Below are 23,920 nucleotides of genomic sequence, written 5' to 3'. Positions count from 1 at the left end.
AAATGGGAACCACAATGCACATCTTGCATTCAAATGCTTCACATGATGTAGATGCACAATCAGATGCAATATGAGATCAAGATTACCAGCCATGCAAAAGAAACTGATTACAGACACTTTTTTCTGCACATTGGATCTCCCTTGCTCAAGCGGAGTGCAAATATTTAAGGATCTTTTTTTAAAAACAACAACACCATGATGAGTTCCAGCAATTCTTCTTTTAAAAATCAGCCATTTGTTTTAAAGTACATTAAGCAAATGTGTGTTTTTTTATATTAACGATATGGCCTTTTAGAAAGATATGATAGTAATTAGGGACTTCCCCTGAGTACACTGCCTGCCCAAGAAGTGAAAAAGTTCTATAGTTAATAGAAAAGTGTGTGTGTGTGGGGGGGAAGCTTCACTAGTTCCTCAAGAGGGGTTTCTCATGAAAGCAATGCTGCAAGCCAAAAATCAAACTCATCCATTAGGAAAAGCTCTTTTTGAGGGGAGAGGGGGAGTGCTGTTTCCCCCTCTTGCTCTCGTTGATTCCTTCAAGCTGTGCTTCCTAAGCAGAAGAAGAATAGACATTGCCAGAGGAGGAAAGGTTTGAAACTGTCAAGGCTATTTTCTTTTTTAAAATAAAAACACGAAGCATTTTGATCTGAAGGTAAGTGTTAGCAACAACATTTATGTGTTGAAAAATAAGTCGCTTATCAGCCAAGATTGGTCCAGATTTTATTAAGAAGATCAAAAGAGAATACCTCCTTTTGAGTCCAAAATTTTCACTGCAGCTTTTGTCCTACTGCCAAGAACAGCATTCACAGGAGAGATGAGAACCACTTCAAAGACCTCATCGTCTTCCTCTAATCCGTCATAGGTAATTGCTATATTCCACATCTTGGTTGACATCCCTACCAGAAGTAAACATTTTAATTACACTTTAATTGCTTTTTCAATCAACCTAGGTGTCGAAGAAATATATTAATTAACATGTCTACAGCTACAACAGACTAGCTTGTATGTACCATTGTGCTCCTGCCCACTGATTGGACTCCTGTGGTTTTTCCAAATAACACTAACTAGAGACCAAATTTGTTCCTGAGCAATGATGATTCCATTCACACAGTAACAAAGATCTGTTTTCTATAGAGTGGGAAATAATAGCAGGCAGTTCAGGGGGAAGGGCCGGATCGTCATGTAAATTTCAAAAAGAAATAAAAAGTGCTCCTCATCTTGAAATCTTAATTACAGAGAATCCACTATTGTTTTGAAATATTGTCATTATCAATCATCCACGACTAGTTCTGTTTTCAGCGTCAAGTACTTTGTTGCAAAGCTGGAGTCTACATTGCAAATACCACATAATTTGTTGGCATCGCACTGTCTATGAACTAAGGTAACTAGTGTGGCATATAGCCGCATCTGAAAATCACACAGGAGGGAGATTGAGATGGGAATCGGAGTTGCCACTAATACTGAGGCAAAACTGGAGGTTTCTGTTAGGTAAAAGGTCCAAGGAGTTTTGATGGAATCAAACATCTGTCGGAGGGTATAACACCATGATCGCCACTGAATTTCGCATCGTGCAAAATTGCAAAGACAATTCTGAGGTTCTCGCCTGCGCAAAAGATCAGAGGAATTTCAAAGGAAGCAAAAAAAAAAAAGGGGGGGGAGGGGAAGAGCCTTGGCGAGAGCGGCAAAACTTCTCACACAACCTTGAAGGAGAAGCTGGCAGACTACAGCTCTGGAAGTTAAAAGCAAAGGACAATGCTTACCACCCTCCTAGACCATTAAACCCTGACTGGGCTCTGCAAAGGTGCCATAGTTTATTGTGAGTGTCTCAGAGCATGGACTGACCACAGGGAAAGACCAAATTCCAGTGCCCATGCTCCAGAAAGGTGCTAAGCTGGCACAGATGTTCTATGTCATGGAGCAGGTTCGTGTGGAGTATCACTTATATGTGTTACAGCAGCCGTTCATACAATAATCTTCCCACAAGACTGTTAGTTCCCTTTGTGGGCAGTCACAGAAATGAAAGGAACATACAGGGACCCTGTTTCCCCTTAAGACAATTCGTACATGCAATGATTTCAGCCTCTGTATAGGCTGCATCCACACCATGTATTTAAAAGCACATTACTTCCCCCAAAGAATCCTGGGAACTGTAGTTTAAATGTGTGGGTGCGCACAGCCTTGGATGGAACGGTTTATATATAAGCTAAGCTGTAATTTTAATTATATCTCCTGCTCTCCGACCCTGAATGCTTCCCAGAGCGGCAAGCGGTTAAAAACAGTTCATTAAAACAACCAGTTACCAACGGCAAAACATTAAAATGGCAGAACTCTTAACAAGAGGTACATGTTAAAACCACGTAAAATCAGCCAGTAAAGAACACACAGACACATATCAATAATGACTTAAACAACTGGACAAATGAGAAGATATTGAAAAGTTAAGAAGCTCAATGGCAAGAAACATTTTCTTTTTTTGTAAGCAATTTCTATTGAAAAATGTCAACATAGGTAAAGGTAAAGGGACCCCTGACCATTAGGTCCAGTTGTGGATGACTCTGCGGTTGCGGCGCTCATCTCGCTTTATTGGCCAAGGGAGCCAGCGTACAGCTTCTGGGTCATGTGGCCAGCATGACTAAGCCACTTCTGGTGAACCAGAGCAGCGCACGGAAATGCTGTTTACCTTCCCGCTGGAGCGGTACCTATTTATCTACTTGCACTTTGATGTGCTTTTGAACTGCTAGGTTGGCAGGAGCAGGGAGCTCACCCCGTTGCGGGGATTCGAACCGCCGACTTTCTGATTGGAAAGCCCTAGACTCTGTGGTTTAACCCACAGTGCCACCTGCGTTCAATTTTTATTGAAAAATGTCAACATAGAATACAATAAAAAGCCAGGAGACTGGCTCTAATGGCTTGAGGACCCACATCTTAAGGGGCCTTGCATCCTCATTAAGACAGGGTGAAACCCACCTCTCACCACAGTACCTCTGTTTTGTCTGCACACTATATCACACTAGTAGTTTATATCACACTACCTGTTCACCACTTTCAATAAATAAATTAATTTTCAAGTTACTGCCCTCCGAGGCAGAGCTTACCTGGATCAAACTGAATAAGTTTAGAAGGAGCCGCAGTAAAATCCTTTCCTGATGAAGCAGTTACTTCATTGATCTAAGGTAGAAAATGGACAGAAAATGCACAGTATGAGGGGCTGAAACAAAGACTTAGCTGGATCTCTAGAACCAAAGCACACACCTAAATGCACTCTCTGGCCAGAGAGAGCCCCTGGCAGAGTTAAAAAAGTCACAAAAATAAGCAGCAGTGTAGTGTGGGGATTTAGGCTGTTACCCTTTAAGTGCCCCATTTAATCTGGAGCTTCCCTGTTTCTACCCTTGAACAGACTACACACCTTAGTAAGTTTAAAAATGCTTTACTTACACAGTTCCAAAATTCAAGTTCATGCATTTATTCATGCAGCAGCAAGTAAACGCAGGCAGAAATCTTGGGCGACAAGATGAAATAGCTCTAAGCATGCGGTTGGAGATTGTAGCAAGCAACCTCAGGCATGTCCAATCTCAGTGAGTTCCTTCCAGGTGAGAGGTGTGACCTAGCTGAGTCTAGCAATACAGATCTATGGTATTAATTCCTTCATGCATTGACTAGCATTACACATGCTATAGTTACAGTATATGAGTCTGCAATATTCCAAAGATTTGTCCAGTTTCTAACTAAGACCAGACCTTATCTCAGAAAGGGGAAACACTTTTCCTAGGAAGGTAAGTATGCCATTATGCTTAATGCCATGGTCTAGCAGAGAAGTCTTTATCAACAAAGTCTCCAGACAAATTCTTAAGTCAATGCAATTTGTCTACAGTGTTTCATTACAGCAAGTTAAAGGTCAGTTCAAGCCCACAAACAAAATCCTCCCTCTATGCACCCAAAGAGTAGATGGAGTTTAGAGATTCTAAAAGAGGTTTCAAAATGGTGGGCATTTTTCCGTTGAGTCATCAAGATGCAAGAAGTGACACATAAAATGCCACATGGGGTGAAGAATGTGGCGGGCGCTAGAAGTGGTAAACAGTTAACACAAGTTGAAATTTCCCCCCTCGTTTTTCATGCATGTTTGTATGTACATTTAATATGCTGATGAAGCAATCCAAAATGTTGTGACAACCTCTTGCATACAGTAGTATTCAATCAATGACTGTTGTGGGCAATGTATCTTGTCTATGATACCAATGTGTCAGACCCTCCAAGTGTACCTATTTTCCAGGGACGTCCCTGATTTAGAGAAGCTATCCCAGTTTCTAATTTGATCCCACTTTTCCTTAGGATGTCCCTATTTTCATCGGAGAAATGTTGGAGGGGATGGAGTTATCCAACCCTAGAGTGTCTTCAGGCAATCCTGTATAGGGAAGGTTTTTAAAAAAACGTTTAATATTTTGCTATGTTTTTACATACAGTGGTACCTCTGGTTAAGTACTTAATTCGTTCCGGAGGTCTGTACTTAACCTGAAACTGTTCTTAACCTGAAGCACCACTCTAGCTAATGGGGCCTCCTGCTGCTACCGCGCTGCCAGAGCACGATTTCTGTTCTCATCCTGAAGCAAAGTTCTAAACCTGAAGCACTATTTCTGGGTTAGCGGAGTCTGTAACCTGAAGCGTATGTAACCCGAGGTACCACTGTATACTGGAAACTGCCCAGAGTGGCTAGAGCAACCAAATGAAATGTGTGGGGTTTATGGAGTAGGACATCCCTATTTTCATCCTAGAAATGATGGAGGGCATGGAGTTGTGTGCGCATGTGTGCATGTGCGCATTACTATTCCCTTAAAACCAGTGGTGTAAGTCTCCCATGCTACACAAAGGGTGATTTTTCTTGTATGTGTTATAAATGCTACCAAGCTTTTGAGACGAGCGTAATAATTCATTTTGTTTTAATGGCAGGGACCAACATTAAAGTAGGTAGCAGCCAAAAAACAACAACCCACCATTTGGTTTAGGGGATAAAACTGCACCCCAAAAGCCTGAGCAGGGTAGTTCTTTCGACACAAGTTAGGTCAGTTGGACTTATTCTGAGAAGACTTGTGAAGGACTGCACTTTGCAAATCCTTCCACATCCTTAAACTATGCTTTATTTTCAGTTCCTTTTATGACGACGTTACCTTCACTGCAACAAAGGCAGAATCCGTGATGTACCCTGATCGGGTGATCCTCAAAGGCAGCACCTCCACATTTTCGCAAACTTCATAAACATCCTGTTCCATTTCAATTTTTGACCATTTCAGTTCCAGTCTATTGGGGCAAAGGGAGAGAAAAAGAAAACACTGTATGCAGGAGAGGAGGAATTTGCAGAGAAAATCCAAAAGTGATAGTTCAGGATCCAAGACAGCTGACATTTCTTTCTTGCTGTCTGTGCAAACATTTTCTACCAAGGTATCACTGGGCTCAGGAGGAAACTGGTCCTAAGAGAGAAGCAAACAGGACTTAATTTGATAAAAGGCTTACCAGAGTTAAACCTTGGTTGTGCTTTCACATTAAGGCTCAGCCCTCAAATTGCAATGTGTATTCACGGGAACAGAAGTGCCTTTGAGAATGCACAGAACATGCACTCCGCTCACCGTGGAGTAGTGACAGCTGGTTCCCATGTTTTTAGAAGGCATTTAGGGCAAACACGCAAACTTGCTGAGCTCTTTTGGGCCCCCTGGCTAATAATTTGGCTGAGGAAGAGACCCTCCCCCCAATGTTCAGGGGGCAGAGGAGGCTGAGTGTGGAGCCACAGTTTCGATGGCTGGGTTCTCCTCCTGTTGCTGGAGAAAGAGACCCTGGTGCCTCCTGACTTTTAGAAGACATCTGAAAGCAGCCCTGTTTAGGGAGGTTTTTAATGTTTGGTGCTTTACTGTGCTTTTAATATTCTGTTGGGAGATGCCCAGAGTGGATGGGGTATAATGATGATGATGATGATGATGATGATGATGATAACCTCCACTCTGCTGAGACAGGCAAGAGAATAGCATGGTAAAAGTAGGCAGCAATGTGCAATAGTCAGACTCAAAGGCCTTCCTACTCTCATATGAAAGTGCCACATGCTACCTTTATCTGAAATCCTGAAGGGATACTGCCATCCAGTGTAGACAATACTGACAATACTGACGGATGAGTGGTCTGAATCAAGTTTTCAATCATTCTACTCCCTGTGGCACCAGTAGGCTGCTCAGAATCTATGGTTTCCCATTGATTAAAAAGCTTCTGGGCAGCAACTTCTGTTGGATGAAACCTGAGGCATAAATATCACCTGCACCCCACATATGGAACTGCCTGTAAGATCTCAACAGTTTGGAGCAAAGTCACTATTCCTCATTTATAGGTTAGCAATACTTTTTGAAAAGCTGAATGCAGAGGCATCTAGTGGCCAGTTATGGAACGGAAGTGAATTCTTTACACATCACCATTTCCATGTGCCCCCAAAACAAATGCTTGAGTGCTGTTTTTCTAGGAAAAGGGTTGCCAGAACTCACCGTGAACACCTTCTCTCTTGTTCTCTTAAAATGGCAATGGTACCCACCTGAGAAGTGCCGGAACTGGAAAAAATGCCCTGGTTATATCCACCAAGGTTTCTCCTCCAGAAAGCTTGGTTCAGTTACACTAAATTTAGTATCTAAAAGATCTGATCTGATTTAAAACCCTTCCAACGATTGAAGAATGGAGAATGAAATTAATGGACTATGCAGAATTAGACAAGCTAACAGGAAAGATCCGAAACAGACGGGACCAGAGATTTACCGAAGACTGGAGTAAATTTACGAATTATATGAAAAGTATTTGTGATGATCAAACAACGTTTGTAGGTTTGCAGGAAGTTCTGTGAAGAATATTATGGAAATATTGTTAAAATGATGAAAAGGAGATGATAGGTTAAGAAAGGTAAAGGCAATATAAAATTAAGTAATGCATAAGAAAGGTATAAGATGGAGGATCATCAGAGGTGCTGATGGAAGTCCAATAAGATTGTATTTGTAATAATTTCTGTGGTATGTTTTATAATTTGTATGTTAAAACTAATAAAATTGTATTTTTTAAAAAATAAAACGCTTCCAAGTAAAAAGAAAAGAACAGCAAAAAGAAAAAAAGAAAAGAGGTTCGCACACAAAACAGAACTGCATGCCCAATTTTTGTTTGTTTGAGTAGAAGTATATCAGATTTTAAACAAAGGAAGAAGGAGGCTCCCCACCATCTGAGTCTAATACTTACCATAGTATCGGTGCAGCGTAAACCAATTAGAGTAAACGGTATTTATAGAAATGCACCCAAAGCAGCCCAAGAGGTTGTAAAGTTGTCTCTACTTAAAATAAAGCTGTACAGATGTACAGCATGCTTAACTCTGAGCAGGTATGGATGTTGCATTGCCCTTCTTGGAAGAGTGAAAATTGGGAACATTTAAACAAGCAAACATCCCCCAGATGTGGCGCTAATGCAACTCAAAATGTCCTAGGACCCGCAGGATTATTTCTTAGATGCATGCTGTTCTACACACCCACTCAAATTACTTGTGCTGCAATTGGATTTGTACGGCTCCCTTCTTTATTTGCCACCACTGTTATAAACAGAGCATTTGCAGGCAGCAGTTAGTTAAACATTATTAGAGGGAAGAAAGAGTTTGGAGGGATATTTCATCACATAGCTTACACCCTTTTGTTATGTGAAGTTTTTAAAAAACTCACTGAAAATTATTCCATATATTTGGGACATGTTACCAACCCAGATCTAGAGTGACCTCTAGCTGCAGAAAGCTGCATCTAGATGCAATTTTTCGCATGCACAATTTAGCAATGGAATGTGCTTAATTTACAGTCAAACTTCCCATCTTACAAGCACATATCTAACTAATAATTGCTATCATTAGTATTATTTCTGTCATATTTCACAGCGGGCAAATAGCTTGCCAGCCTTTCTCTGCTACCGTGAAGACTGTGTGTCTTGTCAACAAGTAAGAAAAGAGGATAAACCTTCCTAAATCTGAATGCTTGCATATACACTGTGAAAATGAAAAAAAGAAAGAAAACATGATGGATTGGTGTTATGCCACAATCCATTGCATATTTGTGCAAACTGAAAATATCACTGTATACTTAAGTACAGGCTCTTTTCACAAGTGTGAAATGTTAAGACTGCTTTCCAGAAGTGAAATCGTCTGATTCTGAAATCCTTCTCTTTAATCTCAGAAGTTTAGATGATTCAGGAAAGATGGTTTGTGACTGCCCAATGATATTCTTCTCATCATCCCTTCAAAGTTTCAGGATCAATCTCCAGTAATGAAAACAGATTCCAAGGTTGAAGGTGTAAGGCCATGTTAGATAATGCCAAATACTTTTCTAATTTTGAGAAAAACTAAATACATAAAGCTGATAGACTTTCTTGAACAAGTATGTAAACTCTGATAACAACAGTTCTGTGTATTTCAAAAGTCTTCATCTTACTTCAACAGTAAAATGTCATATTTACCTATTTTCTGCCATTTATAGTCACATAAATGTTTTCTCTGACAACTTTTACCACAACAAACCGCTTTCTCCTAGCCTGGCATCCTCACAGAATTGTTTGTAAGGATAACAGGTTAATAAATGTGGAACATTTTGAATGTCGTAAAAGTCCTAAGTATAATGTACATAATCACTAAGAGCCAACATAGCACCAACTCCCCAGACAATTCTCTTTCTAGATTTTTTTAAAGGCCTTCAATTATTTTTCCTAACTTGCTTCCTTCTAGCTCCTGTAAAGAATCCTGCCGCACAAACCTGTGACCCAGTAAAAGGTCTCTGCCTCAAAACCTTCAGCAAGTGACCTGACTTAAGGGAGGAAACAAACAACAAGTGCTATGAGCAATGCAAGTGTTCAGAGAAAGGAAGCTCTAACTTACATCTGAGGCATTGCAGAGTTTCCTTCAGGATCAGTAACTTGAATCTCCAGGTCTTCTGAATTCCCCTCCCAGTAACGGTCAATAACATAAAGTATGGTTTTACTCTTTAAATCCTTCTGACTGAATTCATGCTGAATAAATCCACCTGAGAAAATGAATGAAGAAATGTGACGTCAATCCACTATACCCAACAAACCAATACAGTGGTACCTCGGGTTATGTACGCTTCAGGTTACATACGGTTCAGGTTACAGACTCCGCTAACCCAGGAATATTACCTCGGGTAAAGAACTTTGCTTCAGGATAAGAACAGAAATCGTGCTCCGGCGGCGCGGCAGCAGTGGGAGGCCCCATTAGCTAAAGTGGTGCTTCAGGTTAAGAACAGTTTCAGGTTAAGAACGGACCTCTGGAACGAATTAAGTACTTAACCCAAGGTACCACTGTATAACTTGCCATATTAAGGGGCCCTGAGGAACTGGAGGTGACTCTCACTGTGTCATGCACTGAGGCATATCTTCAGCTAATCTTCAATTGAGCTAGGTCTGGTGCTTTACTATTATTCCCTTTGCCCAAGGATGGCCCCAGCCATCTTGGTGCCTGAGATACCCTGAGCAAACAGTGTTTCTGCCACTCCCAAGTCAAGGGGCATGGTACTTAAAACACGTTCAAATTATTTTGGCACCTGAGGCAGAACTGCACCATCTGCTCCCTGGCAGCAACCCCCTCTACCCTACAACAACAATAAATTTAATAATTGACCATTTCCTGCTCCTTCATTATATCCCAGTCTTAGGCAACCACCTCACTCTGTCTAATGGTAGGCCTGGCCCTGCCACAGCACCTGAAGTCTTCAGATGCTTCTAACACATACAATTCCATAAGCCTTCACAGTATTTTTCCCCTAACACTTGCACCTTATGGTCAAGGGTGACATTGGGGGAGGGGGGAGAGCACCTCAAAATTTTCAAGGAGGGGGCTGGGCCCTTCAATATTCTGCGGTGATGTGCACACAATGGGCATGCATGCCGTGTGACGTTCTGACGTCACTTGTGCATGCTGCATGGCATGCTCACATCACACGTGCAAGCCATGTGGCTTGCACACAACACGGCACCATGTTGCATGGCAAGCCAGTGCTCTTCAGGTGTTATGAAAATTGGTGAGTTACCACATGATGTGTGTGTGTGTGTGTGAATGCGCTAGCTCTGCTTCTGTTTTTGTCGCCTTCCATGAGTTGGAAGACAACCATCTTGCCACAGAGAGCCCCAGGGCTCCATGCACAATTGAGCGCCCTGATTTTTACAGGGTCCCACAACATGCAGGGAGCCTCCACAAATACAAGAGGTTCCTTGCTGCTGGTAGTTGCACTACAACTTGCAGAAGGCAACAAAAACAGCGAGAGGCTGTGTGTGAAGCTAACACACTTGCCATGGCTGCCTTTTCGTCATGTAGTAACTTTTTTGTAACATCTGAAGAGGTCTTTTGAGTGTTTTTTTTTTTTAAAGTTCCACACTACTTTGATTAAAAAGCCAACATACACTGCAAGTGTGGTTTCTGCTTTTTAGGAAGGAATCGTATGAATTTCTGAGTCCCGCTCTGAGTTCATAGAATATATCTGGCTTATACAGCAAAATGAAATAACTAGGTTATGAAAAGAATCAATGACTCCCACAAACTTGGGTCCTACACACTTTTCTGCAGAGGTCTATTTCTGCTTGCTTTTCTGACATTTTCTCCCAAAATAAAGTTTCCAGGAAACTTCTTCTGTAACAAGTCTGCTTAGAAGGATCAATTGCAATACTACCCAACACAATGTATCTTGTGAACTATGTGGAAAGGGGAAATGATACTATACCTGTTGTTATATTTTGCAAGTAGCCGTACTGAGGTCCTCGCAAAATCTTGAAAATTATTTGTTCATCATCTCCATCACAATCTGATGCCTTCAGGGCCCGGGAAGTAATGTAAATACCAAAGTTGCCATTTTTCAGAAGTTCTACGTCTGAAGCAGCACGAAGGTGGACAATTTCTGGTGCTGCTTTGGCTGGGCTGTCCACCTAAAACAATAAATTAATGCTCATTATTACTGATTGGGACTCGGGTGGCGCTGTGGGTTAAACCACAGAGCCTAGGACTTGCCAATCAGAAGGCCGGCAGTTCGAATCCCCACAACGGGGTGAGTTCCCGTTGTTCGGTCCCTGCTCCTGCCAACCTAGCAGTTCGAAAGCACATCAAAGTGCAAGTAGATAAATAGGTACTGCTCCGGTGGGAAGATAAACGCCATTTCCGTGTGCTGCTCCGGTTCGCCAGAAGCTGGCCACATGACCCGGAAGCTGTCTGTGGACAAACGCCAGCTCCCTCGGTCTATAGAGCGAGATGAGCGCCACAACCCCAGAGTCGGTCACGACTGGACCTAATGGTCAGGGATCCCTTTACCTTTACCTTATTACTGATCAAAGGTTAGATATTGATGGATGGAAGGAAGGAAGGAAGGAAGGAAGGAAGGAAGGAAGGAAGGAAGGAGCAACACACCCCCTTACCCCTGCCCTTTTATAGCCAAGGCTCTACTTTTTGAAGCCATACATGTAATCAAAACAGGGGTCTTAAACCCACACCAGTTTGATGAATTAGCTTGTATAAGTCCTAGAACACTGAAACTTGAGATATATGCAATCTAAGGCATGCAAACTACTACAACTTTGTGTATGTATGTTTATGACGAAAAGCCCCCTTCATGCAAGAATCATGTGAAGGGGCATAGAAAGAGCCTATGTCTCTAGCCCCATGCCCCAATTCATGTGGCTTCTCAGTTCCTCCCCCAACATCCATATGTTACCATGGGGAAAAGTGGACGTGCCATTTCTTCACACATTCTCGAAGCCTGTATGACTGTGAGCTTGGATGCCTCAAGTTCACACACACAGGCTTTTCATGTTAAACATCCATGTCTAATGTGTGGGCATTGGGAAATGAGCAGAGACAGAAGCACAGTCCCTTAACCACCATCTACAGTTGATGCCCTTTTATGCAATTCACACATGAAGGGGGCTAAAGAAGACAGCAAAAATCAAGGCAACATAAAACACTTCATTTGGCATACAAACAGTTCAAGACATCCTCATTGATAGAGAAGTAGGAATGTTCCCAATACAAAATAGTAAAAATACAAAGGGAAAACAAGAGAAACAGAAATGGAGAGAAAGAGAACATACAGGACAAAGTTAAAAGGATAAAAGAAGGAAGAAAAACAAAGAAGGGAAAAACAGAGATGTACTTGCACATCTCTATCTGCCAATTGTATGTATTTGGGTGGGGGAAAGAAGTCATTTGCCTTGGACTGAGGACACAAACAGGAAGGGGGCAGTTGGAAGGAGGGGAGTTGCTACATGAAAGGCAGGGTAGCAAGGGTCTCCCAGGGTGAGAGACTGGGAGATGATGTAGGCTCCCAGGTGGGAGATGGGAGAATCTACCTCTCTGTATGTGGATGAATGACAGGATATATATGATGTAATATGGTAAAGGGCCTTACAGGTATTTTCTTCCCTCTTCCTCTTTTTTCTGTTTTCTCTTTCTTTCTTTCTTTCTTTCTTTCTTTCTTTCTTTCTTTCTATCTCTTTTTTTAAAAAAATTTCTCGTTCTGTAGACTAGTTTGATTCTTATTGTATTTTATCTCAAAAATTGTCAATACCAATATTTTAACAAATTAATAAAAAAGTATGGAAATGGAATAGCTAACAGTCAAAACTTGGGACATTGTTTACTTCTTTATTCTACAGAACATATCTATCAACATTCTGTAGTGCTTCTGGGATAGTTGTTTTTTTTTTTAAAAAAAAACACACAACAGAATAAAACACAGCACGTTAGAATCCTAAAACCTGCATCAAAATGAAGCTAAAGACAATAGTGTGTGTGTGTGTGTGTGTGTGTGTGTGTGTGTGTGTGCAGGAACTTGCCTGGATGCTGAACGCCAAGGGCTCTAGTTGCACCTTGTTATTTACTATGAAGCCTTCATTCACTCCATCTGTTGCCACAAATGTAAATCTGTCAATCCGAGAATCCCCTCCTCCATGTCTATAAGCAATGTTCAGATTGTCCACATCTTGTTGGCTGAAGCTTTGCTGCCATAGGCCAGACTTTCTGTTGAAGAGCTGGCCGTACTGTGGGAGCTGCGCTAGGAGAAAGGAGAGGTTTTGCGGATCTGTGTCTGGGTCCGAGAGCTGGAGAATGTCTGGAGAAAGGAACGCAATGCCACCTTCGAGTAAGGTCAAGCCTTTGTTCTTGGCCACTGTGGGTAAGGCTTGGTCCACTGTCTCCAGGATGATCTCAAACTCTCCGTGTTTTGTCCTTAGCCCGTTGCTGACGATGAATCTGGCAAAAAGAGGCAAGTGTTCCTGTTTCACCATCTACTGAAATGAAATATAACAGACACCTTTACTAAAGGGTTTGCCTCCCGGTTACTCTGAGAACATATCAAGACCCCCAGTCTCTTTGTGTCCCCCATAGACACAAAGTCTGTGAACTTAAGAGACAGCATTCAAATGATTTATGATCAAACCAACTGCATAAATGGACTGCAAGTTGTGGGAATGGTTATGAGGATGCAGATACGTCATTGTACCCATGTTTCAGTATTCTGTTATGTTTCTTTTCAGTGACCCCAAATTGCCATGTAAGTGTTTGTTTACGTTAAGGATCGGCATACCACTTTAATGGCGTTCAACTCTTGTTTCAAAATGTTGAAGCGTAACTGATAAACGAACACAGCTCTGAGCTGCCCAAGGGAGGAGGCCAGCAGCAATGGCCATGGGAAGAATAGGAAGAGGCAGCCGCTGCCACCACTGCTGCCAATCGGGAAAAGCCTCGGCTCATCCTCCACCTCAAGCTCAGCAGAGATGGCACTGGCAGGGGAAATAGGGACATTCCGGGATCAAATGGGAAGCCAATATGGCTTTTGTAATTCTGGGGCTGTCCCTGGAAAATGGAGACACTTGGAGGGTATGCAATTGCACATGATCTACTAGAAATATAATTCAGGTTGGTAGCCATGTTGGTCTGATGCAGTCAACACACACACACACACACACACACACACACGAGTAGCACCTTGGAGACCAACAAAGTTTGTTCTTGGTATAAGCTTTGGTGTGCATGCACACTTCTTGGTGTAACTGAAGAAGTGTGGATGCACACAAAAGCTAATACCAGGGGTCAGCAAACTTTTTCAGCAGGGGGCCGGCCGGTCCACTGTCCCTCAGAACTTGTGGGGGGGCCGGACTATATGTTGAAAAAAATATTGAACAAATTCCTATGCCCCACAAATGACCCAGAGATGCATTTTAAATGAAAGCACACATTCTACTCATTAAAAACACCAGGCAGGCCCCACAAATAACCCAGAGATGCATTTTAAATAAAAAAACACATTCAACTCATGTAAAAACATGCTGATTCCTGGACCGTCTGTGGGCCAGATTTAGAAGGCGATTGGGCCGGATCGGGACCCAGGGCCTTAGTTTGCCTACCCATGGCTTATGCTAAGAACAAACTTAGTTGGTTTCTAAGGTGCTACTGGACAATTTTTTTATTTTTTATATATATTTAGAAATAGAATGTTGTTTTAAAGTCTGCTACCGTTGTCAGCCAAGTTTCCTCTCTCCAATGAACTATTATTTTGTATAAAAATAAAAGCTGCCTGGCAGCAGGCCTTCAAGGTCACAGCAGGCAGGAGGAGTCTTCCTCAGCATTCCTATCTGAGTGCCTTTGAGACAGGAACGACTCTTAATTGGGATGTGCATTGAGCCGCAGGCATTTTGTTCATATATACAAACCAATGAATATTTGAATCACTTATTTCACCTTAGCCCTAGGTCAAAGGCCAGAGCTAGAACCCTTGAGGTCAGAAAAGCCTTGATACCATTGGGGTCGTGTGCCTGATTCTTGATGTAGAGTTTGTGACCTCTTGGCTTGAGAAACTGCTGATATTCAGGTTACTACCCTGAAAACTTCCACTGATGATTCAGAGGTGACCAATGTGTGTAGGCATTATGCCATCGAATGGATGGGGAAAAGAGCAGGCAGGCTTGATGATTTATAAGAGTAAGAAATATATTTACTGAAGGGAAATATATTCCCACCTGAGAAAAACTGCAGCAGCTGCCTGAACTGACCTAATGTTTGTTCCAGCAGTAAAACGGATGCCCTGTCATCAGTTTAGTTATATCACAGCTTCAGCTGGAATGAAAGCAATGCTGTGGATGTGGTCATACCTTGGTTCGCAAACGGCTTAGTTGTCGAACAAATCGGCTTCCGAATGCCAAAAATCCAGAATTAAGTGTTCCGGCTTTCGAACGTTTTTTGGAAGCCAAACATCCGACTCACCTTGGTTTTTGAATGCTTTGGGAGTCGAATGAATTAAGTTCAAGAACCAATGTTCCACTCTGTAAGGGCATTTTGTGAATTTTGAGGGTGAAGAGGGAAGATGATACTCAAGCGTCAGACCAAATTGTTAAGTGACTTTCCTACCATCAACAAAAATTACTTCCACCCACTGTTCTTGTAAGCAGAGGGATGAACTGTGCTTTCTCCTGAAAGGTTTTCCTGACTGAAGATGCACTTTCCTATTCCCTACAAACAAATGGAAGTTTGCCCACTCAGTTGAATGGAATGAATAAAAAAGGAGACACCAGGATAAAATATTTCAGACCATGTTGCCCTAAAGGACTGCGGTGGCAATTTGCCACAGAATACACTCCTAAGCAGTCTGGAGACCTTGGAGTTCTGCTGCCCCAAAGAATTGCCATATGGCCTATAGTGCATGATGCAAAAATATTAATACTAAAGATTTGTTAGGTTCTTGCTTTAGAAAGGCCCACAGATATATTAATCCCCAACCCGAGTAAGGTAAAGGACTTAGCAAGCAGTTGAGCACATGAGGATAGATTATCTGTGGTCCAACTTTCAAAGGCAGGCTAGTAATTGCCATGCAAATGGCGTGCATTGCTAGGTCCCCCCAGACAATGAGGTTGTTTGTTTCAAGGAAACACCATGCCCCTTTCTTCCAGCGTGTTGTTTATTCCATGTTTAGTTCTGTTCCACGTTTCCCTCAGGAATGGGAAGCAGCCAACATTCTCATCACTCTGATGAAATTTTTTTTGGGGGGATAACTCTCAAGCTTAGTTAGGAGGCTGGGTCACGTGACTTGATTTCACCATTACCAAGGTTTTCAGGCTTTCTCTAGTTCATGGCAATAGTGCTGGCTGCAGGACTTACCATCTGTCATGGCATTTAAAATATAAAAATGGAATCAGGAGATAGTGCCAGCTTATTACAAAACTGATCCACCGTGTCAAAATGGAGGACATTAGCATGTTCTTTTAGCATCCTGCTGCCAGCGTCTGATGTCAGATTGCTAATCACTTGAAGTCATCTGTCCAAAACAAGCACTGCCAAATCCTTCTTCCAGGCCAGCAGCATCAAACAATGCTGTGAGGTTTACGATGAAATAAAGTGCCTTAACGGACGGTAAAAATCTGATCATTTAAACCCTCATTTAATTAAATGTCACCAGCCCTTGGTGTTTTATTTTTTAATAATCTGCCACAGTATTTATATCTCAATATATAACCAACTGCTTGGCCAAATTCGAACAGCCAGGAACATCATTTTACAGTGATTGAAACAGACACGTATATCTTCATTTCATTAAAATACCTCGTCAAAGTGTGTCTGGTCTGGGCATAACACTCTGGGCATGTCTAGAAGCAATGTCACACAAATTTAACTATAGGTATGTATAAACACACACACATAGTCAGACTGGTAGCTACATCTATGCATCTATGCATATGAACATGAATATGTACCATCTTAGTTAAACTGGAATGAAAACAATGGTGTGAATCCAGAATCTGGCTTTCCCCCAGTTTACTAATTAATTAAAAAAAGCAAAATCCCAGATGAGGACAGCAAATCGACACTGAACTGCCGATAGATACAAATTTGTTTCATTAATCAATGTCTCTGCTTTTTAACCGCCTAATCAACGAGTTTAAGTAAAGAATTTCAAATTGTTAAAATACCTCATTACACTATATTAAATTAAAATATCTCTCCAAACCACAGAAAAATAATCTTAAATGTGTTGCCTGAATCAAGATACGGGAATAAGTAGTTTGCAAGGCAGTGGGTGATATTCAACTAAGTTTTACTCAGAGCAGATGCATAAAAACAAATGGGTCTAACTTACGTCCATTAATTTAATGGGTCTATTGTCAGTAAAACTTAGTTGAATACCACCCAAAATGTTGCCCTGAGCATGCACACCAACTTTATTTGCAAAGTCTTGGTGTTTAAGGAGATCCAGCATTATGTTACATTCTGAATTTTTCTTCCAGCTTTAAAACTGAGTGCAGAAACTGAGAAGCCAAATTAGTGATGCAGCTAGGTGAAACTTCATTTACTTATGGGCAATAATGCTGATGCCCTAGAAAGGGTTCATGGGCGACCTATGAGAATAATTAACAACCTAGAAAGTAGGTTCCAAATGAGCTCGGGTATACCATATTTTTAATGTGTGCTTTTAGGAGACAACTAAAATGTTAACACACAATCCGTTTATGTATATACCTCATTCCCATTATGGACAACTCCTTAGACCACAAAGACAATGGTAACTATTTCCCATGCGGTGCAGGGAACTGTTCAAGTGCTATTCTTATTTTAGATGAAGATTGGGAAACTGGTGGCCCTTCAGACCACAGCTCCCCTCATCCCTGACCCCTGGCCACATTGGTTGAGGCTGATGGGAACTGGTGTCAAACAACATATTGTCAGAGTCATGGCCGGCAGAGAGGAATCTGCAGAGGAAAACAGGAACTTGATTCTTTCACACAATGAAAGTGAGATAAGCCCCCCTCCAGAGGAGGAGGAATTGGCTGCACCTGAATCTCCAAGAAGTAGGAGGCGGAGCAAGCGATTAGAACAAAGGAAGACCAACAGGAAGTGGGACGGGCCTGGCGTATATCTGGCCTTGGGAAGGGCTGGAAGCCGGTTGAGTCAACTGACACCGACAGTGAGCACTGAGTTGTGGGAAGCTTGGATTGCTGTAAGCCTGTTATTGCAAATAAACCTCAACTTGTAAAACTGCCAGCGTTTCATGTCTTGTGTGAGAGAAGTGCTAACCTGGCTCATATGGAGGGCCAGAAGTTCTTCACCCCACCTTAGATCAAACATGAATCTCTTTGCATGAAGATGTCATGCCCAAAAGGAGAATGCTGACCACCTCCTGCCATGCATTGACTATTCCTACTTCCAATCTTGATGCTAATTTTATTAAGGAAAGCAATATTTTTTTCACTGCTTACCTGAACGTATCCCTTGGAGAAGCTGCCTTGCTATGGTGGACATAGCAGACGGCCTGGCCTGCCACATCCATTTGGCTGAAACTTGTAATGGCAACTCCAGGATAGGTGACATACTCAAGTTGTCCATACTGAGGTGGGGAGGTTATCACATAGAGGATCTCCTCTGGCTTCTCAGTGCCATCGACTGCAAGGAGGACGTCAGTCATCAAGTAGCCTCTGTCGCCCTTCATCACAGTGAGGGGCTTTGTGAAAACTGCAATGTTTCCTATAGGACACATGGAACATAAATATTAACGATATTTTTTGGTTTGGATTCTTACTAGGCTTCTGCTGGTGGGTGTGCTCCTTGAATGAAATTCCATTCACAAGATGTTCCCATGAGCAGAAAAGGAAGAATGTGACTTATATTGATTAATCCTCCCCGTTGAAATGTATTCTGAAGGGTTGGGGCCCCCCCTAGAATTCTGATGGAAATAGAAACAGGATCATAAATTGCTGGTCTTCATTTATTTGCCCCATGACCAGAATGGAAATCAATCCACTGAATATGAAAGATATTTGCTGCTATTATTATATTTAATTGATAACTCCCCACCCCAACTGCAGTGTGTTTCCTGTGCATTGAAATGAATGGTGTAAACTAATAATTAATTACAGTAAAGTTCTGCTATCGTAGACGATGAGATGAATAATGTAGTTTTTGTTAGAAGCTGAACTGCAGCAGAACAGAAACAGGACTGTTCATGAAGAACACAGGTTGGAATGGAAATTGATGCCTTCTTACAACCTTGTTTGTAATAAGCGTAAAGTTTGTACAAACTCCTTGTGATGAGCTCTATAGGATTAGATCACTGTGAATGTGTGAAGCTACCAAGGGCCTGCTTGGAGCTAAATTCAGACATACCCAGTGCCATTTTTCTGGAACAAGAGGTGCTGGAATTCAGCATGAATGCCACTCTTGTTCTCTTATAATAGCAATGGCACTTATCTGAGATCTGCCGGAATTGAGTTATGGCTGAAAAAAAGCCTTGTACATACCCACATACAAGATCAAGTATGAGCTGCTCCTTAGAGAGAGAAAATACTAGGAGGAATCTTGCCTTACATGTGAAGATTAGCTATAGATTTACCTTTTTCCAAGTCCTTGATGGTAATAGGGAAAACCACCTCTGGTGATCTATTGTCTCCATCCCACAGATGAAAAACAAAACTGTCCTGCTCCTTTGAGCCAATTGTTCCGGTGTGTATGTATCTCACAGAGTTCATGTCTATGTCATTCTGGGTGCACTTCATCCCATTTTGGAGTGTCTCCCAGTCATGGCCTACCTAAACAAAACAAAACAAAAAACTCTGTTACTAAACAAAAGAAATACCATTTTAGTGATCAACTGTGTGTAATGCTAGTGACGAGACCTTATATGCCAGGGGTCAGGGACCAACAACACCTTGGCCTAATTTCATGAGAATGACAAGGAAGAAAAACAAAGGGTAAGGGGTAGGTGTCCTGTCCACATTCGACTGTGGCCCTGCTCACTTTTGGCTCTAACCCTGCCTAGCATTGATTCCAGCCCCACCCAGTGCCACATAAATTGCCCTTGAGAGGAAGCAGTTTATAAAGCATGGCCCAGGAGCAGCCAACTTGGTTGGCTAGGCTACAACTCCCATCAGCTACCACAGCCAGTGTTCAAGGATGATGGAAGCTGTAGTCCACAGTATCTGGAGTGCCCCTTACTGGCTATCCCTACTGTTGTCCTTAGCTGCTGTAGAAAGGTAAAAAAAGGTAAGTGTCCCCTGGACAGTTAAGTCCAGTCAAAGGCAACTATGGGGTTGCGGTGCTCATCTCACTTTCAGGCCAAGGGAGCCTGTGTTTGTCCACAGACAGCTTTCTGGGTCATGTGGCCAGCATGACTAAACTGCTTCTGTTGCAGCGGGACACTGTGACGGAAATCAGAGCACACGGAAACACTGTTTACCTTCCCGCCACAGCGGTACCTATTTATCTACTTGCACTGGTGTGCTTTCGGACTCCTAGGTAGGCAGGAGCTGGGACAGAGCAAAGGGAGTGCACCCCATTGCAGGGATTCAAAATGCCAACCTTCTAATCAGCAAGCCCAAGAGGCTCAGTGGTTTAGACCATAGCGCCACCCTCCACATAGCCACTGTGGCCTATGACAATTATATAGTTCTGAAAATATAAGCAGGGGTACATATTTGGCTCCTGCCAACCTAGCAATTCGAAAGCATGTCCAAGTGCAAGTAGATAAATAGGTACCGCTCCAGCGGCAAGGTAAACGACGTTTCCATGTTCTGCTCTGGTTCGCCAGAAGCGGTGTAGTCCTGCTGGCCACATGACCTGGAAGCTGTCTGTGAACAAACGCCGACTCCCTTGGCCAGTAAAGCGATATGAGCGCCACAACCCCAGAGTCGTCCACGACTGGACTTAATGGTCAGGGGTCCCTTTACCTTTACATATTTGGCACACACAGAATTAAAAAGAACAAGAGCCCCATTGCATGTTCTTCACACTTCCTATAATCAACTTCCTCTGAAACAACTCTGCTGGCAGAAGTTCCACTGATGTGAACAGAACATCCACTACTGGATTGTTCCAAGGATCAGAGTGGAAATTATCTTAGGCACTGCAATGTGTTTCAAGCCATGAGAGACTATTAAGAAACAGGAGGATTACACTGATTCCTATTCTAACCCAATAAGTCTGGGTTCTTCCTTTCCCCTCTCCCCCAAGCAATACTTTGTTTGGTTTTTGTAGAAATACAAAAACTGACCTTGAGCTGAAGATGTCCATTTTCCGGGACACTCTCAAATAAATAATAAATTTGTTCCCTTGGGGTGTCTTTATCTTCAGCTGACAGAACAGCACTAGAAATAATTTGGGCTTCGCCCATAGTCACCTCTATCTTACCCTTCCTGCAACAAACAAACAAAGGATCCATCATGTTATTTGTTGAAAAGGAGGATAATTACAGAAATAATGAGAGGAAGAATCACTCAGAGAACACACACACCCCACACAGATTTCAAGCAAGCAAGGCGTCATTCTGTTAATACAGATGAAGAATGAGGTCTTTAAATACAGTGCTGAGATCCTAAATTATGGCCCAGTTCATACAATGGCATGAGGAGTTAGGGATAGAGGAGAAATCCAATTGGATTTGAAGGTGAACCTACATAATTTGCCCTTTCCAGAGCAATACACAAACTGAAACACAGTCACCTTTCTAAATTTGCACTTCCCTGGTCACGTGATGTGTAAAAAAATAATAATGCATATACAGCGGTAAAGTATGCTTGAATTGCATATATTGAGGTTGCTTTGCACAAAGTTATATATTAGGCAAAAATGCCTATATTGGGAGATGTTTGCACTAAAATGGAAAATGGAAAAAACACAAATTTGCCTGGAAATGTGGAGAACTCAACTTTAAATGAGAAACTGATAGAAACTGAAATGGTCAGAGTAACCCAGATAGGAAACTACAGCAGAGAAAAGGTCTGAGTCAAAGTTTGGAATGACCACCAGAGGGTGCAAACATTGTAAACTCGTTGCCTTTGATTTGTATACCATATATGTATATGCGTGCATTATTTTGTACATACAAGCTGTGTATCTCTGTTTGTAGGTACCTCGGATTCAGATTTGGCTACATTGCTCTCTCTGCTCATAACAGAATGTCCTTCACCAAGGATTGTTTTTGTGGAGCGCCGTTGGCATTGGTCTGTGGTTATTTACAAGAGATGAGCTCTATTAATCACTAATTTGCTGTTGTGATCACTGCTGAATCACTTTGTCAGAACACATGCACCAAATTGGAACATGAACATGTGGCTTACTTGCTCAGCACTGGTTTCTCGTCATTAACTGGAATGACCTCTACCGAAATGGTTTTTGACACTTTATGTTTCCCATCTGATAGCTGGATTGAAAAGCCATCCGCTAGGCTGTCGGAGTCATCATGCATATACATCAGCCTCATTCCTGGAAGGTGGGATGAAGGGGACAGTAACAAGAGAGAGGGAGAGGGGAGAAGGAGAGGGGGGAGAAAAATTAATCGGTTTCCCTCAAAATCTCTCTCACATCATTTCCCACTGTTTCCACCCTGCTCCCCGCCCCCCACAAGTCTGCTGGTCACAGCCAGCTTGCTTCAACTAGCATGGGACAAGCCTTGAATACAGCAGCTGTTCATTAATCCATCAGCACACCATTGACTCAAAAACACATATCACGGCCTGCTTGACTAATAATGCTCCTTTGAAAACAATCTGCTTTTTTAAAGAGAGAGAGAGAATGTATCTGTTTTGTCATTCATCCATCCCTGTAAAATTTAAAAAATGTTCACCTTCCCTTTTGAGCGCATATAGAAACCATATTTCAACCAATCTAGTATGATTTGATAAAAATGTTGGGAGGTGCCCCACTGTGGCTCTTCCCAGTTAGCCAATGCAGTATGGGAAGAAACCAAAGGGCTTCCCACACACCAAAAGGACTGTGGTGTAAACCACTGAGCCTCTTGGGCTTGCCGATCCAAAGTTTGGCAGTTCAAATCTGCATAACAGGGTGAGCTCCCATTGCTCTGTCCCAGCTCCTGCCAACCTAGCAGTTCGACAGCACACCAGTGCAAGTAGATAAATAGGTATTGCTGTGACAGGAAGGTAAATGGCGTTTCCATGCGCTCTGGCTTCCATCACAGTGTCCTGTTGTGCCAGAAGTGGTTTAGTCATGCTGGCCACATGACCTAGAAAAGCTGTCTGTGGACAAACACCAGCTCCCTTGGCCTGAAAGCGAGATGAGCGCTGCAACCCCATAGTTGCCTTTGACTGGACTTTACCATCCAGGGGCCCTTTACCTTTTTAAATTTATTTTAACCTTAATTGGGAGGAAGCTTCACCAAACTCAGTGGACCTGACTTTAGGACACAAGTTGTGAAGCTCAGGCACACAAACCTTTCTGAAGATGCAATGACTTGGGATGAAGATCGGGGAGGGGGGGCTGACATTGTGCGTGATGCATGGACGGCAGATGTGATGCCATCGTGTGACAGCTTGGCCTCCGTGGCTGGTGGCTCGTCTGCCTTCTGCTCCTCCTGCCACCACCACAGGCTGGGGGCTGCTTCCCCTCTGTGTTAAAAGGAGGAGGAAGAGGATCCATCGTGTCACAACGGTGTTGCATCTGGGCATCACGTCTGACTTCGTGATGTCACATCCAACGCCCAGATGAACATTGCGACGGCTCAGCTAACAAATGCTGGGGGGCTCAAAGGGGTCCAGCCTCTAGAAGTCAGTGCCCTGCCTCCCTTTCTGGCTCTTGTGACTCCCCAGCATAGTCTCTGCCCACTTTCGCCATACCAAGCATTATTTTATAAACCAGGCTCTGCGTTATAAAGAAATGTTGAAGCTTTGTTGATTGATGGTTTCATTGAGCAGTCTTGGTCTTTTGACAACTCCTCTTCTCACAACCAAAAGCAGAGGGCCTTCCTCTGCACAGCCAACTCAGGCTGCATCTAGCAATTCTTTCATATTATTACAATGCCTTCAGCCACTTATTTTCCAAACTAACTCCCAGTATCTGTAGCCTTGCAAGAAAAGTCCTCCAGCTCCCTTGATCCGTTTGGTTGCAGAAAGACCT

The 23,920-nt window shown here is 42.5% G+C and overlaps 1 protein-coding gene across 5 annotated transcripts in view; it reads right to left on the bottom strand.

Annotated features, from left to right (window-relative positions):
• Positions 1-23,920, bottom strand: part of FREM1 (FRAS1 related extracellular matrix 1) — a 77,162-nt gene that overhangs the window by 12,363 nt on the left and 40,879 nt on the right. For 2 of the 5 annotated variants that reach the window (XR_014506259.1, XR_014506261.1), the window contains exons 21-30: positions 22,129-22,273; positions 21,063-21,204; positions 19,407-19,602; positions 18,277-18,541; positions 12,868-13,320; positions 10,767-10,968; positions 8,912-9,056; positions 5,160-5,289; positions 3,093-3,165; positions 744-893 (exon numbers count right to left, since the gene is read on the bottom strand). Coding sequence is in view for 1 of the 5 variants with exons in the window: in XM_083419196.1 (XP_083275322.1) it covers positions 744-893; positions 3,093-3,165; positions 5,160-5,289; positions 8,912-9,056; positions 10,767-10,968; positions 12,868-13,282; positions 18,277-18,541; positions 19,407-19,602; positions 21,063-21,204; positions 22,129-22,273 (1,863 nt within the window). In the remaining 4 variants the exon portion in view is untranslated. Of the gene's footprint in view, positions 1-743; positions 894-3,092; positions 3,166-5,159; positions 5,290-8,911; positions 9,057-10,766; positions 10,969-12,867; positions 13,321-18,276; positions 18,542-19,406; positions 19,603-21,062; positions 21,205-22,128; positions 22,274-23,920 lie in introns of those variants that run through there. The other 3 variants (XR_014506260.1, XM_083419196.1, XR_014506262.1) reach the window with 3 other exon arrangements.

Source organism: Podarcis tiliguerta, assembly GCF_965153285.1.
Source record: "Podarcis tiliguerta genome assembly, chromosome: 17".
Lineage (NCBI taxonomy): Eukaryota > Metazoa > Chordata > Lepidosauria > Squamata > Lacertidae > Podarcis > Podarcis tiliguerta.
Note: the sequence above shows the minus strand (reverse complement) of the source record. Positions and strands in the feature narration are given on the sequence as shown.